General features: G+C 50.4%; 1 protein-coding gene across 1 annotated transcript; it reads left to right on the forward strand.

The window, feature by feature from the left end:
• Positions 1 to 9,354: 9,354 nt before the first annotated feature.
• On the forward strand, positions 9,355 to 10,973 carry LOC149437624 (uncharacterized). The gene is made up of 2 exons (XM_089660833.1): positions 9,355 to 9,396; positions 9,633 to 10,973. Exons 1-2 carry the CDS (start codon positions 9,355 to 9,357, stop codon positions 10,971 to 10,973), a joined length of 1,383 nt encoding a protein of 460 aa, XP_089516959.1.
• Positions 10,974 to 13,594: the final 2,621 nt, after the last annotated feature.

Raw genomic sequence — 13,594 nt, forward strand, 5'->3', positions numbered from 1 at the left:
CTGTTTTTTCATCTGGTTTTCATCAGTTTACATCCATTTTTTGTCCATTTACATACGTTTTCATCTGCTTTTTTTGTCCATTTACATCCTTGTTCATCTGGTTTTTTTTGTCCATTTATATCTGTTTTCATCTGTTTTTTTGTCCATTTACATCCGTTTACATCTGTTTTTTTGTCCATTTACATCCATTTTCATCTGTTTTTTTTGTTCATTTACATCCGTTTACATCTGTTTTTGTCTGTTTACATCTGTTTTTTGTTCGTTATGGGGGTTTTTTACAGAAAAAAACAGGGTTTTTTTCCGTTAAAAAAAAAACGGATATTAACGGATGCAGACATCAACAGATGATCATCTGTTTACATCTGCTAGTCCATAGAAATACATGGGTGTCCGTTTTTCATCCATAAACGAACAGATGAAAACTGGACATACAGAACGCCAGTGTGAAAGGGGCCTTATGCCATACAACTTGGTCACCTCCCGGCCCACAGCCTGTGAATGGACAATGATGGAGCAGCAGAAGACCAATGAGGTTACTACTTCTTTGTATCAGTGTATTCCTTCTCATTACAGCTATGCAGGATATGTGATCTTGAGGGCCTCCTCACAACGTCAGGTGCATGTTATCGTGCGTTGGTGCGCGTTCTAATGCATCACAGTGTTAGAGATTTTTTCAACCCATCTCCCACCCGGCCCCAGTGTCCCTTTAACTGGGTCTTTATTCCTGGGGGATGGGGCAGACTGAATGGTCACATGATCACTGTAATTGTGCCAGTGGTCACATGATGGGGAGACTGTCCCGCCATTGCTCAGGTATGATGGTGCGGCATTTGAAATAGAACCGTTCTCCTTTAAAATGTTCCTCTATCCAAACCCGATAGCACAGTGTAGATAAATGGCAGAGCAATGAATAGCTTCCTTTATATAGTAAGGACTCCAGTCCAGGTGGCAGTGCCACCTAGGGGCGCCTGGGCGCTGCACAGACCGGCACTCTCTCTGTGTGGGATGCCTCCACATCATGAATGATCCTTCAGCTGAGAGGAGAGGAGGAAGAAAGGACAGAGGAAGATGCCCAGTGTAGCAGCGGAGCCGCCTCTCCTTCCAGTGTTCCTCTCAGACTCAGTCCCTTACTGAAAGCTGGCTGGCGGCTGCTGATCACTGTGGAGTTCCAGCTCTTCTCTTCCCATTCATCAGCGGAGGCGGAGCTGCTCCTGCGGAGGAAGGTGATGTTTGGCTCTGATTTCTTGTGTCTGGGTGAGTGTGACCTGGCCGGCTGACCATCCAGCACATGTGCAATGTGTCAGTGAGTGATCACCATCCCACAGCCTTCTCTTCTAGTGCCTGCTGATCTGTGTCAGTGTTGGTGGTGGTGTGTTGTGTAAGATCTGTCACTGTGTGGGATCGCTCAGTTCGCCTGCCTGCTGTTACAGCGTTTTATCGCCCCCCATTGCCTGGGGAAATCCAGCCTGGGATCTGTCAGAGTGTGGATCCATCATCCTCCACTCACTGCAACTGTCACCCTGCCACTGCCAGCCACAGATACAGTCCATCCGTGACACTGATTTTGTCTGTAATATTGGTGCTGGTGGATCCTTATGGCACTTATTTTTGCAAATTAAAAGAAATTTAGCAGTTTCATGCTTGGTTGATTTAATATTTTTTTTTTTGGGGGGGGGCGCAAAATAGTCTAGCACCGGCCCTGACTCCAGCAGTAGGATTCTCAGTTCCATGCACCTAGCATGACCATGACAAGGGAGAAGCATTAAGTCCAAAGAGATATAAGACCCCATTCACATTCAAAGTAGTTGAACCGTGCCTTCCCGCTCATAATATATATATAACTTTTTTCCCACGCGTTTTGGCGTATCACGCATTGGGCAGCCCATTCGCTTGGGCTGCCCTATGTGCATTTGTCATAGCTAAGAAGCAAGGGGACAACATTTTGGCTCCAAGCCAGGTTTGTTTTAACATGCGCACTTTGCTGTGAATCTCACGCGTTTTGTCGCATGATGATCGCAGCATAAATGCACCACATTTGGGATGCTATTGACCCCTTCCCATCTCTGCCTCCTGACTGTTTCAGAGCGTCTAAATGCGATGCCGGCATCTGTCATCTGGGTTCCATCCCTTGCGACGTCGGGACGTATGGGGGACGGAACGGCGGGAAATTTTAAAAGTGACATTCACTAAATACACTAAAATCACATAGTATAACATTCCTGTATCAAACCATTTCACATACATTTTATCCCGAGTGCTTTGTCCGGCGCCCTGCCTGCATTTTTACTGTTCTTTCTGCCTGGAAACTGAGAAACGTCCATGGCGTCCAAAAAGCGTCCCTTTAGGTCAAAAGCGGTTTTAGACCGGCTAGAGAACAGCGATAGTAAATCAGAACCACTTGCAGAATTGAGTGATAATGATTCGTGGGGGAAATTCGTCATCAGACACTGAAAACGATTCTGCGACTTTGCTCAGCGATGTGCGAACTTGGCGCTATATTTCACATTTCAGTGTTTTTGGTTTGATTATATTATTGAATTACATTTATTATTATTATATTATTATTTTTTATGATTATTTATTAAATTTATAATTTATGATTTCGTGGTTCAAATTTTATCATACCCGGGATGTTTACTAGACTCTTGTTCTGACAGATTTCAGTGAGTTATTCCTAAAAATTACAGGCCTACAATAAAAAAATGACATATTTCCATGCAAAAAAATGTACCGCTTTGAGCACAGAAATATGTACATAATCAGACCGCTAGGGAGGTTAAAGAGCCGGGAGGCAGCGATGGGAAGGGGTCAATAGCATCCCAAATGTGGTGCATTTATGCCATGATTGTTGTGCGACAAAATGCGTTGTAACCGCTGTAAGTGCTGTGATTGGCAGTCCCATGATTGGAAAGCTCCCAATCGCTAGTATACATCGGGAGTCTACGGGTCCCTGATGGTGTCTGTGCTGAGGGCACACGCCCTCCGTGTTTACACAGGGCCACATATATGCAACTTCCTGCCATTAGCCACTTGCCCTCCTGAGGATTTACCCCCCTTCCTGACCCGGCCAGTTTTTGCGATACGGCGCCACGTTACTTTACCTGAAAATTGCGCGGTCATGCAATGCTGCACCCAAATGAAATTTATGTCCATTTTCCCCCACAAATAGAGCTTTGTGGTATTTGATCGCCTGTGCGGTTTTTATTTTTTGTTCTATAAAAAAAAAAAGACCGACCGTTTTGAAAAAAAATGTTTTTACTTTTTGCTATAAAACATGTCCAGTAAAAAAATGTATAAAATCAGATTTTGTCATAAATTTAGGCCAAAATGTATTCTGCTCCATGTCTTTGCTAAAAAAAAATCCCAATATGTGTAAATTAATTGGTTTACGTGAAAGTTATAGCGTTTACAAATGGCGGTATAGATACTGGAATTTTTATTTAAATTTTTTTTATACTAGTAATGGCGGCGATCAGCGACTTATAGCGGGACTGCGGCGGGCATTCTGATACCGGGGGGAAGTGACTAACTGCCACTGACATTCTAATGATGCTAATACAGTGATCGGTGCTAATAAAAAGCATGGACACTGTACTAATGGCACTGGGCAGGAAGGGGTTAACATGTGGGGCGATCAAAGGGTTAACTGTGTGCTGTTTTACTAGGGAGACATGCTGTGCAGAGAAATACACAGCAGCATGAGCTTGCTAGCAGAGGAGAGAACTGTGTTGTTTACACACAGGTCTCTCCTCTGTCAGTGTTACTCAGCGATTGACTGGTGACAGCGGGGAATCTCTGGCCAGGACCCGATGATTGACATCCGTAGCCACCAATGGCGTGCGCCCCCCTACCCGGAAATGCAAAGCACATATTAGAGCACTCAGGCACTGCCCGAGGGCCCAGGGTCAGTAGGGAGCCCCATGAAATGCCCCTGTTACCTTTTTATAGGCTTTTTTGGGTGTGCTTTGAGTGTGCCCAAAGACACAGGGGCCCCATGATCCCCTATTGCCCAGGGGCCCCATGAGTTGCCAATCCTCCCCTAATATATATATATATATATATATATATATATATACACGTGATTTTGTGCAGCCCTGTAGCAGTATTTCTGCTATAGGGCAGTAGGGAAGCAGTTAAAGCCCACCCGCCAAGAAGCTGCATATGTGCGCCACCTCGGTGGGGACAAGTTAAGGATGAATGGCTCCCAAATGCACATTGCGTGTTTTTTTGCAATTTTAGCATGATTTGGAATCGTGGACGGAATCACACCAATTCTGCGCACAATTTCAAATCACGATGTGTGAACGGAGCCCGGAGAGTAACGGAACTCTTCCGTTTCCATCTGTAACTGAGATATCCATTTTCCTTTGAGCAGGGCTATTATTATTATACAAGATTTATGGCGCCAACAGTTTGCTCAGCGCTTTACAATATAACGGGAGACAATACAGCAACAATACAGTTCAATACAAGAGGGATAGGAGGGCCTGATCCTGGGAGCTTACAATCTAGGAGGGAGGGGCTAGTGGTACAAAAGGTAGTAACTGTGGGGGATGGACTGATAGGAGAAGTAGAAGATTCCATTATTAGCTGAGGGCGGGGTAGGCTTCCCCGAAGAGATAGGTTTTCAGAGATCGCCTAAAAGTGGGCAGAGTAAGCGATAGTCTGATAAATTGGGGTAGAGAGTTCCAGAGGATGGGGGAAGCTCTGGAGGAGTCCTGGAGACGAGCATGGGAGGAGGAGACAAGGGAGCTAGAGAGCAGGAGGTCGCAGGAGGATGGTTTTGGTGACATTTGGAGACAAGATCGATGATGTAATTTGGGGCAGAGTTATAAATGGCTTTATATGTTATTTTTAATAGTTTGAATTTTATCCGTTGGGCAATGGGAAGCCAGTGGAGGGATTGGCAGAGAGGGGTGGAGGACACTGAATGGAGGCCAGTGGAGGGATTGTCAGAGAGGGGTGGAGGACACTGAGTGGAGGCCAGTGGAGGGATTGTCAGAGAGGGGTGGAGGACACTGAGTGGAGGCCAGTGGAGGGATTGTCAGAGAGGGGTGGAGGACACTGAGTGGAGGCCAGTGGAGGGATTGTCAGAGAGGGGTGGAGGACACTGAGTGGAGGCCAGTGGAGGGATTGGCAGAGAGGGGTGGAGGACACTGAGTGGAGGCCAGTGGAGGGATTGGCAGAGAGGGATGGAGGACACTGAGTGGAGGCCAGTGGAGGGATTGGCAGAGAGGGGTGGAGGACACAGAGTGGAGGCCAGTGGAGGGATTGGCAGAGAGGGGTGGAGGACACTGAGTGGAGGCCAGTGGAGGGATTGGCAGAGAGGGGTGGAGGACACAGAGTGGAGGCCAGTGGAGGGATTGGCAGAGAGGGGTGGAGGACACTGAGTGGAGGCCAGTGGAGGGATTGGCAGAGAGGGGTGGAGGACACTGAGTGGAGGCCAGTGGAGGGATTGGCAGAGAGGAGTGGAGGACACTGAGTGGAGGCCAGTGGAGGGATTGGCAGAGAGGGGTGGCAGATATGGACTATTTACAGAACAGCTTCCATTCAGGTGACGTGTACAGGTTTCCTTACATACAAGCCCCTGGTATACGTTTTCCTTTTACTTTATTATTTCTTAGGTTACTGAAAGTGAATAATATTTCTCAAGGTCTGTTGCACAAAATCTCCAAATGTGAATACAGCCAGGACACCGTGCCAAGTCTTTCATAATACTTCTGATATCATGTCAGCGTTAGGAACAGCAGCTGGACAGTTCAGTCCGGGGCCCCCGGCTCGGGAGAAATGCACTTTGTCGGATGTCCAAATTAATAAGTCTTTTGTAACAGCGTAAAGCGGACCTTTCATTCAGCAACAAACCTAATGCTGCTTTGCTGTTTTTGGCATTTTTCTGAAGGGGGTTAGTTTTTGGTGCTGGCAGCATGGCACTGCTTCTTTCTGGTGCGGGGTCTGGGTGCGTTCAATGGCAATCCCAGCACCGCTTGTACCTCATGGCAAGCATGGATTAGGAGGAGTTAAAGTGGAACTCCACACTCTCAATCAACACTGACTATTTTGAGTCCTTATCAGGGGTGGACTGACAACTCATGGGGCCCCCGGGCAATAGGGGATCATGGGGCCCCTGTGTCCTTGCCCAAACTCAAAAAAGCCTATGAAAAAGGTACCAGGGGCATCTCATAGGGCCCCCTACTGACCCCGGGCCCTCGGGCAGTGCCCTAGTTTCCAAATGGTCAGTCCGCCCCTGGTCCTTATGCCGCTAGCATTAGTTAATAGATATTATTATAATACAGGATTTATATAGTACCAACAGTTTGCTCAGCGCTTTACAATATAATGGGAGACAATACAGCAACAATACAGTTCAATACAAGAGGGATAGGAGGGCGCTGATCCTTGGAGCTTACAATCTAGGAGGGAGGGGCTAGTGGTACAAAAGGTAGTAACTGTGGGGGATGGAGTGGTTGGAAGAGTAGAAGATTCCAGTATTAGCTGAGGGCAGGATAGGCTTCCCTGAAGAGAGAAGTTTTCAGAGATCGCCTAAAAGTGAGCAGAGTAGGTGATAGTCTGATAAATTAGGGTAGAGAGTTCCAGAGGATGGGGGAAGCTCTGGAGAAGTCCTGGAGATGAGCATGGGAGGAGGAGACAAGGGAGCTAGAGAGTAGGAGGTCATGGGAGGAGCGGAGAGTACGGTTTGGGTGATATTTAGATAGGAAAGTATATTATATTTACTTGTTTTAACAGTTTTTTACATTTCTTTAGGTTAGGTTCACAGTTTACGTTTGATCCGTTTCTGCAGTGCTTTTTTCGTTTTTCCACATGCGTTTTTGATGCGTTTTGCCTTTTTTTTTTCTTTTTTTCAGCTTGTTGCTGGGTACAATAAAACGCATCAAAATGCATCAAAAACACACTACATGATTTTCTAAAGCGTCTCCATTGAAGTCTATAGAACCAAAAAAATGCAACTTTTTGCAATTTTAAAAAATCCCTGACCCTTTCCAAAAAATGCCCCGGGTGAAAATGCGGAGATGTGAACCTGTCCCATAAGAAATCATGTTAAATGAACTGCTGTGCATTTCTAAAAAATGCAAAACACGGCAGAAAACGCTTAGGTGTGAACCTAGGCTAAGTCATGTCCTAGTTTCCATGCCTAGGCAAATGATGTCATACATCCCAGCAGTCTTCAGGAGGGGAGGAGGGGCTTTCTCAGCTAAGCACACCCTCTTGCCTGCATCCCTGAACTAAGGGCAGATGGATTCCAGGAAGTAATTGCTACAAGAATCATCTGCCTTTATTCAAGATGGCCATGGCCAGAAATGCTAGGTGGTTCTCTGATTTCTAAGAAAAATAAAGCATGGAGACATGGATTGATGGGTGAGTTTGCTTTGAATATTAAAAATGAATTAAATAGTGGTCTTGGTTTGTGGTGCTCCGATACACTTTAACTTGTGTAGGCAGGTGTTGGACTGCAGTATGTTCACCTGAAGGTGGCGCTGTGCTGTTTTTTTCAGGTGGGCAGGAAACCATTGGAAACTAATGTGTCCCCTATTATGAGATTCAGGGGGCCATCTTTTAGAGGCAGGCATCTCTTGTTGGATGCCAAAATCCCATCAGATTTGGGCGGCCATCTTGACACAGAAGTGCTTAAATAGCATCATCGGTGTCATTCGATATTCCTGTGGTGTAGAATAGGTTGGGGCAGCACAGTGGCTTAGTGGTTAGCACTTCTGCCTTGCAGTAATTTTGTCATGGGTTTGATTCCCAACCATGGTGCCTCCTGCATGGAGTTTGCATGTTCTCCGTGTGCCTGCGTGGGTTTCCTCCGGATACTCCAGTTTCCTCCCACACTCCAAAGACATGCTGGTAGGTTAATTAGCTCCTGTCTAAATTGTCCTAGTTTCATCCCTGGCCATGCGGGATCTCCTGCATGGTGGGGGTTGGGGAAAGACCTGGCAACCTACCCTGTAAAATAATTGCTAAGAGAATTCATGGAAAAAGTCACTTACAAGTGATGTTCCATGCACTCACCAAGGGTCGGATACAACTGAAATGGATAGATAGAATGGGTTGGAGGTAGAGCCCCACTCGTGGGTAGGGTGCAGCGAGGTGCACCGGCAGCAAAGAATACACTCAGAGGCCGAGGTTGAGGAGAACATTATATTGAGAGCCCTGAGGAAGTCACATGACATTGTGACGCAACGCATTGGCCTGACGTGGTGGCTATCTTGGTGCACCCTTGATTTCTTTACACCCATGCAGAGTACACCCAAAGCATAGGGTTGTGAAGTTGTTCCGAGGACTGATGTGAGTCGTTTTTTTGATGTATATTCTTGGATCTTTATTAAATGAACCTACTACACTATGGGAGATTGTGTTTATGTTTTTATTGGCACATACCCATACCCTATAAGAGGAGCCACTGCTTGATTGTCGACCCCTAGAGAAGGAGATCTGTGTATGGGGAGAGCGGACCAGTGGAGACCAGTGTATGCTGAAAGGATCTGAGGGTTTGATCCCACTATACGCTTTGACCCCTACGGGTCTAATCTAGCCGTTAGTTGGAGTTTCTGCACCTGGAGTCACTGCATGGTCACGTGTGTTGGAATTGTAGTAGTGGTGTCACCCACTTATCGGACTATTTTTAGCACATCATACATATATAGTTATATTTCCCGAGTCATCTTCTAGGACAGCTCACTTGAGAGATAGGGCTCCTCCCAGGAAACACCCGCTCCACCTTTTTTCCCCTTTTATAGGCGTCCTCTCTCCCATTGCCCCCAGTTTTAGTGTTTCCTCCGGCCAGGAAGGAGCTACGCCCATTTTTTGTTTTTATCTGGGCTCTCTGGCGGAGTACAGAGGGTCCCTGGCTGAGGCCCCCCCTTCCTCCAAGCGAGGCAGGGGCCTTGTGAGGGGGGGGACCTTTCAGCCAGTTTCCACTCGGGGAATGCCCGTTGTAGGGTGGGGGCGTCGGCCCCAGATGGTCCAAGCGGGGCTCTCCAGGGGGGTAGAGCCCGCTCCGCCGACCGAGGCATTGGTGCCTTTCCCTGCGGGGTTTCAGGTAAGTCTTACCTGCTCCTGGGATCCCGGCAGCATGGCCAGGAGGCTCGGCTGCGGAGGTCTGGACGCTGCGATCGCGTCACTTCCGGGCGCCGGGTGTCGTCACTTCCGGCGCAGGAGCAGGGAACGGCCGCCGCCATCTTGGAAATGGGCGGCGGACCGTGGAAGGAACCCGTGCCACGGCCGCTTCTCCACCGGCGGCCGTGAGAGGGAGGTCGGCGAGGGGGGATCGCAGGGGGGGGGCGGAGCCCACCAGCCCCTGAAAAACCGCCGCACCGAGGCAGAGTCTGCGGCAGCATGGAGGCAGATCTGTCAGGAGCGGGGGAGGCCTGCAGTAAGGTAAGGGCCTTTGGCAACTCTCTTTTGTTTTTGCCCTCCTCCCCCCCCCCCCCTCCCTCCCTCCCTCCCCCCCCCCCCCCCTCCTCCCCTCCCCTCCCGGGATGATTGGGTGCCCCCCACGCACACACAGCCCCCCTCTCCCCCCCCCAGGCCCACGGCTGGAGCTTTCACAGTGGCACAGGGGGGGAGGCGTTGTTTTTACAGACGCATGAACGCATGTATCTCCTTGTCCCCAGATGGGCCCACAGGAGGAGGATAGAGGGGAGAAAGAAGCTCCTTGTGAGCAGAAAAAGAAGTGTGCCACTTGTAGAAAGAAGCTGGCGAGCTCCTGGAGGAAGCAGCTCTGCCAGGGGTGCATAGACAAGCTCATCAAGAAGGAGTCTGGATCTTTTTTTAAAGATTTCCTACAAAATATGACACAGGAAATGTCCAAGACATTTCAAAGCTTCAGGGAACAGAGGCCGGGGCCGGCCCAGGATGAGCCCCAACCGGGCACTTCTGGCACCCAAGGGGGGAAAAAGAGGAAGCTGGACAAGGTAGCGCCGGTAAGGGACTGGGAAGAGGCCGAACAGTCGGACACCTCAGACTCGGAGGAGGGTGAGATTGAGGCTCAGGGCCCAAAGGCAGACAGGTTCCTTTTTCAGGTGGAAGACACGGAGGACCTGTTAAAGGTGATCTATGAGACCCTGGATCTGGAGGAGGAACAGCAGGACCTCTCTCTCCACGACCAACTGTACGCAGGGCTACAGGCAAAAAGCAGCCGTACATTCCCAGTACACCCTGCCCTGTGGTCCACGATCAGGAGGGAATGGGAAGAGCCAGAGAGGAAAGCTTTCCTTCCCAAGAACCTCAAGAGACGTTTCCCCTTTAAGGAGGAAGATGCCTCGGTTTGGGAGACTTGCCCAAAGCCAGACGCCCCTCTCTCGAGGATCTCGAAGGACACGGATCTGTCCTTTGAAGACGGTGGGTCCCTAAAGGACCCAATGGATCGGAAAGCAGATGCTTTCCTGAAGAGGGCATGGGAAGCATCCGCAGTAAATTTTAAGCCTGCAGTGGCAACAACCTGCGTGTCCAGAACCCTGGATGTGTGGTTGGGGCAGCTCCGTTCGCATCTGGAACAAGGTACCCCAGGGGAGGAGATTCTGAAGTCCCTTCCGGTGCTGGAGAAAGCGGTAGCCTTCATCGCGGACGCATCAGCAGAGACCATCAGACTCTCTGCTAGATCTACAGCGCTCATAAACTCGGCGCGGAGGGCTATCTGGCTGAAATCTTGGCAGGGGGATCTGGCCTCCAAGTCTAAACTCTGTGGCCTGCCGTTTGAAGGAAAACTCCTTTTCGGCCCGGAGCTGAATTCAGTCCTGGAAAGGTCGGCAGACAGGAAAAAGAGCTTCCCGGTCCCCAGCAGGCAGGTCGGACGGAAGGGGTTTCGCCCATCCAGGCGATACACGTCAAGGGAAGCTAGGTTCCAAACCCAGCGCCCAGGCTGGGGCGCGAGAAGAGGCAGGAACGAGCCGAGAGGCAGGGGAGGTTTCCTTTTCAACCCTAGCCAGAATAGACCCAAAACCCAGCAGAAGTGACTGGAGAGGCCAGGTGGGAGCGAGGCTGGGGCGCTTCCACGCACAATGGCTAGGGATAACCCAGAACACCTACATTCTGGAGGCCATCCACAGGGGGTACAGAATAGAGTTCACAAGGGCCCCCCCTCAGAGATTCTTTGCAACACCCCTGCCAAAGGACAGGGCCATGGCGGATGCGTTGGTGGACCTCCTACAAGATATGCTCAGTCAGAATGTTATCTGCCAGTTGAGAGAAGAGGAAAGGGGAAGTGGATTCTTCTCCCATTTCTTCCTAAGGAAAAAACCGTCAGGTGCTTACAGGATGATATTGAATCTGCGGAAGGTGAACGAGTTTGTGAGGCCCAGCAAATTCCGTATGGAGTCCATATACACGGTGAAGGATCTCCTTTCACCTGGGGTGTTCATGGCCTCGATAGATCTGCAAGATCATCCCCTATTTGGACGACCTGCTTTTATTTGCGGGCACAGAAGGTGGCCTGAGAACGCACATCGAACGTACGATATCTTTTCTGGAAAGTTTGGGGTGGCTTATCAACAAGGAGAAGTCGCAGCTAACCCCCTCCAAGAGGATTACGTACTTGGGGTACGTCCTGGACTCCGCACAGGCCCGGTCATACCTCACATCAGAAAAAGCCCTCAACCTGCGGCAGGACACAAAGGCCCTCAGGAGGATGTCGACCTGCACGGTCAGGACCGCGATGAGAATAATCGGGCGGATGACAGCGGCAATACCAGGGGTGCAATGGGCGCAACTTCACTCCAGGGTTCTGCAAAATCACACCCTTTCCCACTGGGACGGCAGCCGAGCAGGTCTGAATTCCAGGATCCGCATCACGCAGGAAGTGAAGGAGTCGCTAAAGTGGTGGGGAAGCACTCTCACTTTGGAACGGGGAAGAAGTTGGAGGCTGGCCAGCCCAGTGCGGATCACCACGGATGCAAGCATGACTGGTTGGGGTGCCCATATGGAAGACGGCCTCGCCCAGGGCACGTGGGGTGCAGTGGACTCCAGCAGGTCGTCAAATTACAGGGAGCTGTTGGCAGTTTTCAAGGCACTTACGACCTTTCAGGAAAAGATAAGGGGGAGAGGTGTCCAGGTTCTCTCCGACAATACCACTGCAGTGGCATATTTGAACAGGCAGGGAGGCACAAGGTCCCCAAGGCTGATGGAGTTGGCCGGATCCCTCCTGAGCTGGGCGGAGGAAAACCTGGAGTTCATCACGGCAGTACATCTGAAAGGGGACCTGAACCAATTGGCGGATCTGCTGAGCCGAAGAGAGGTCAGCCAGACAGAATGGTGCCTCAGCCAGTCAGCGTTCGATCAGATTTGCGCCAGGTGGGGCTCCCCCTCTATCGATCTATTTGCCAACGGCCAGAACACAAAGCGGGAAAGGTACTTCTGCCTGCAGAGGGACCCCAAAAGCGAGGGGATAGATGCGCTAGCCCAGCAGTGGGAAGGAGACCTCCTTTATGCCTTCCCTCCATTCAGACTACTGCCGCAGGTGATACAGAAGATCCAGTTGTCTCAAACCACAGTTGTTCTGATCGCACCATTCTGGCCCAAGAGATCTTGGTTCTCCCGGTTGAAGGAGCTCAGTTTGGCGGACCCTTGGATGATGCCACCCACACGCGATTTACTCACCCAGGGGAGGGTGATGCATCCTCATCCAGAAAGGCTGTCCTTAGCGGCGTGGCTTCTGAGCGGGACCGGCTAGCGGAAATGGGGCTGTCGGCAAGAGTGGTCGCCACCCTCTTGGAGGGCCGGAAGAGGTCGACGAACGCCTTGTACGACAAGGTCTGGAAGAAGTTTTCCGCCTGGAAGGTCAGAAACGCAGCACCGGGCACGCCCATTTTGCATGCCGTTCTTGAATTCCTTCAAGCCGGTGCGGATAAGAATCTGGCCGCCAATACCCTCAAAGTACAGGTAGCGGCTCTGTCGAACTTTCTCGAGCTGAGGTTGGCGGCAGACCCCTTGGTAATCAGATTCCTGAAGGCTATCTCCAGGCGCCGTGCCCCGCCCTTGCCAAAACTGCCAACATGGGACCTGGGCACAGTCCTGAAGAGCTTTCAGCGGGGGCCTTTCGAACCGCTGGATGAGTGTTCGCTCAGGTTTTTGACGCTTAAAACCATCCTCCTCACGGCAATAGTTTCTGCCCGCAGGGTCAGCGAGTTGCATGCCCTTTCAGTGATCGAGCCGTACTGCACCATCTTCTTGGATAGGATCATCCTCCGCACGGACGCGGCCTTCCTACCTAAGGTCGCGTCACACTTCCATAGATCTCAGGAAATAGTAATACCTTCCCTGGAGGCCGATCCGGGCAGCACGGAAGACTATAGCAGGTTAGACGTTCGACGGTGTTTGATCACGTACATCGAACGCACGAAGACATGGAGACACTCGTCCCGGCTTTTCGTCCTATTCCAGGGGCCAAGGAAGGGGGACGGTGCCTCCAAGGGCACCATCGCCAGATGGATCAGGGAGGCAGTTTCGGAAGGTTACAAGTCGGCAGGCCTGTCACCACCGCCCGGCCTAAAAGCCCACTCCACGAGGGCCACTGCGGCCTCCTGGGCGGAAAAAGGGGGGGCCTCCCCCGGACAGATCTGCAGAGCCGCAACGTGGTCCA

Source organism: Staurois parvus, unplaced genomic scaffold (genome assembly GCF_062004578.1).
Source record: "Staurois parvus isolate SC_StPar_1 unplaced genomic scaffold, SC_StPar_1.0 ptg001283l, whole genome shotgun sequence".
In the NCBI taxonomy this organism is placed as follows: Eukaryota; Metazoa; Chordata; class Amphibia; order Anura; family Ranidae; genus Staurois; species Staurois parvus.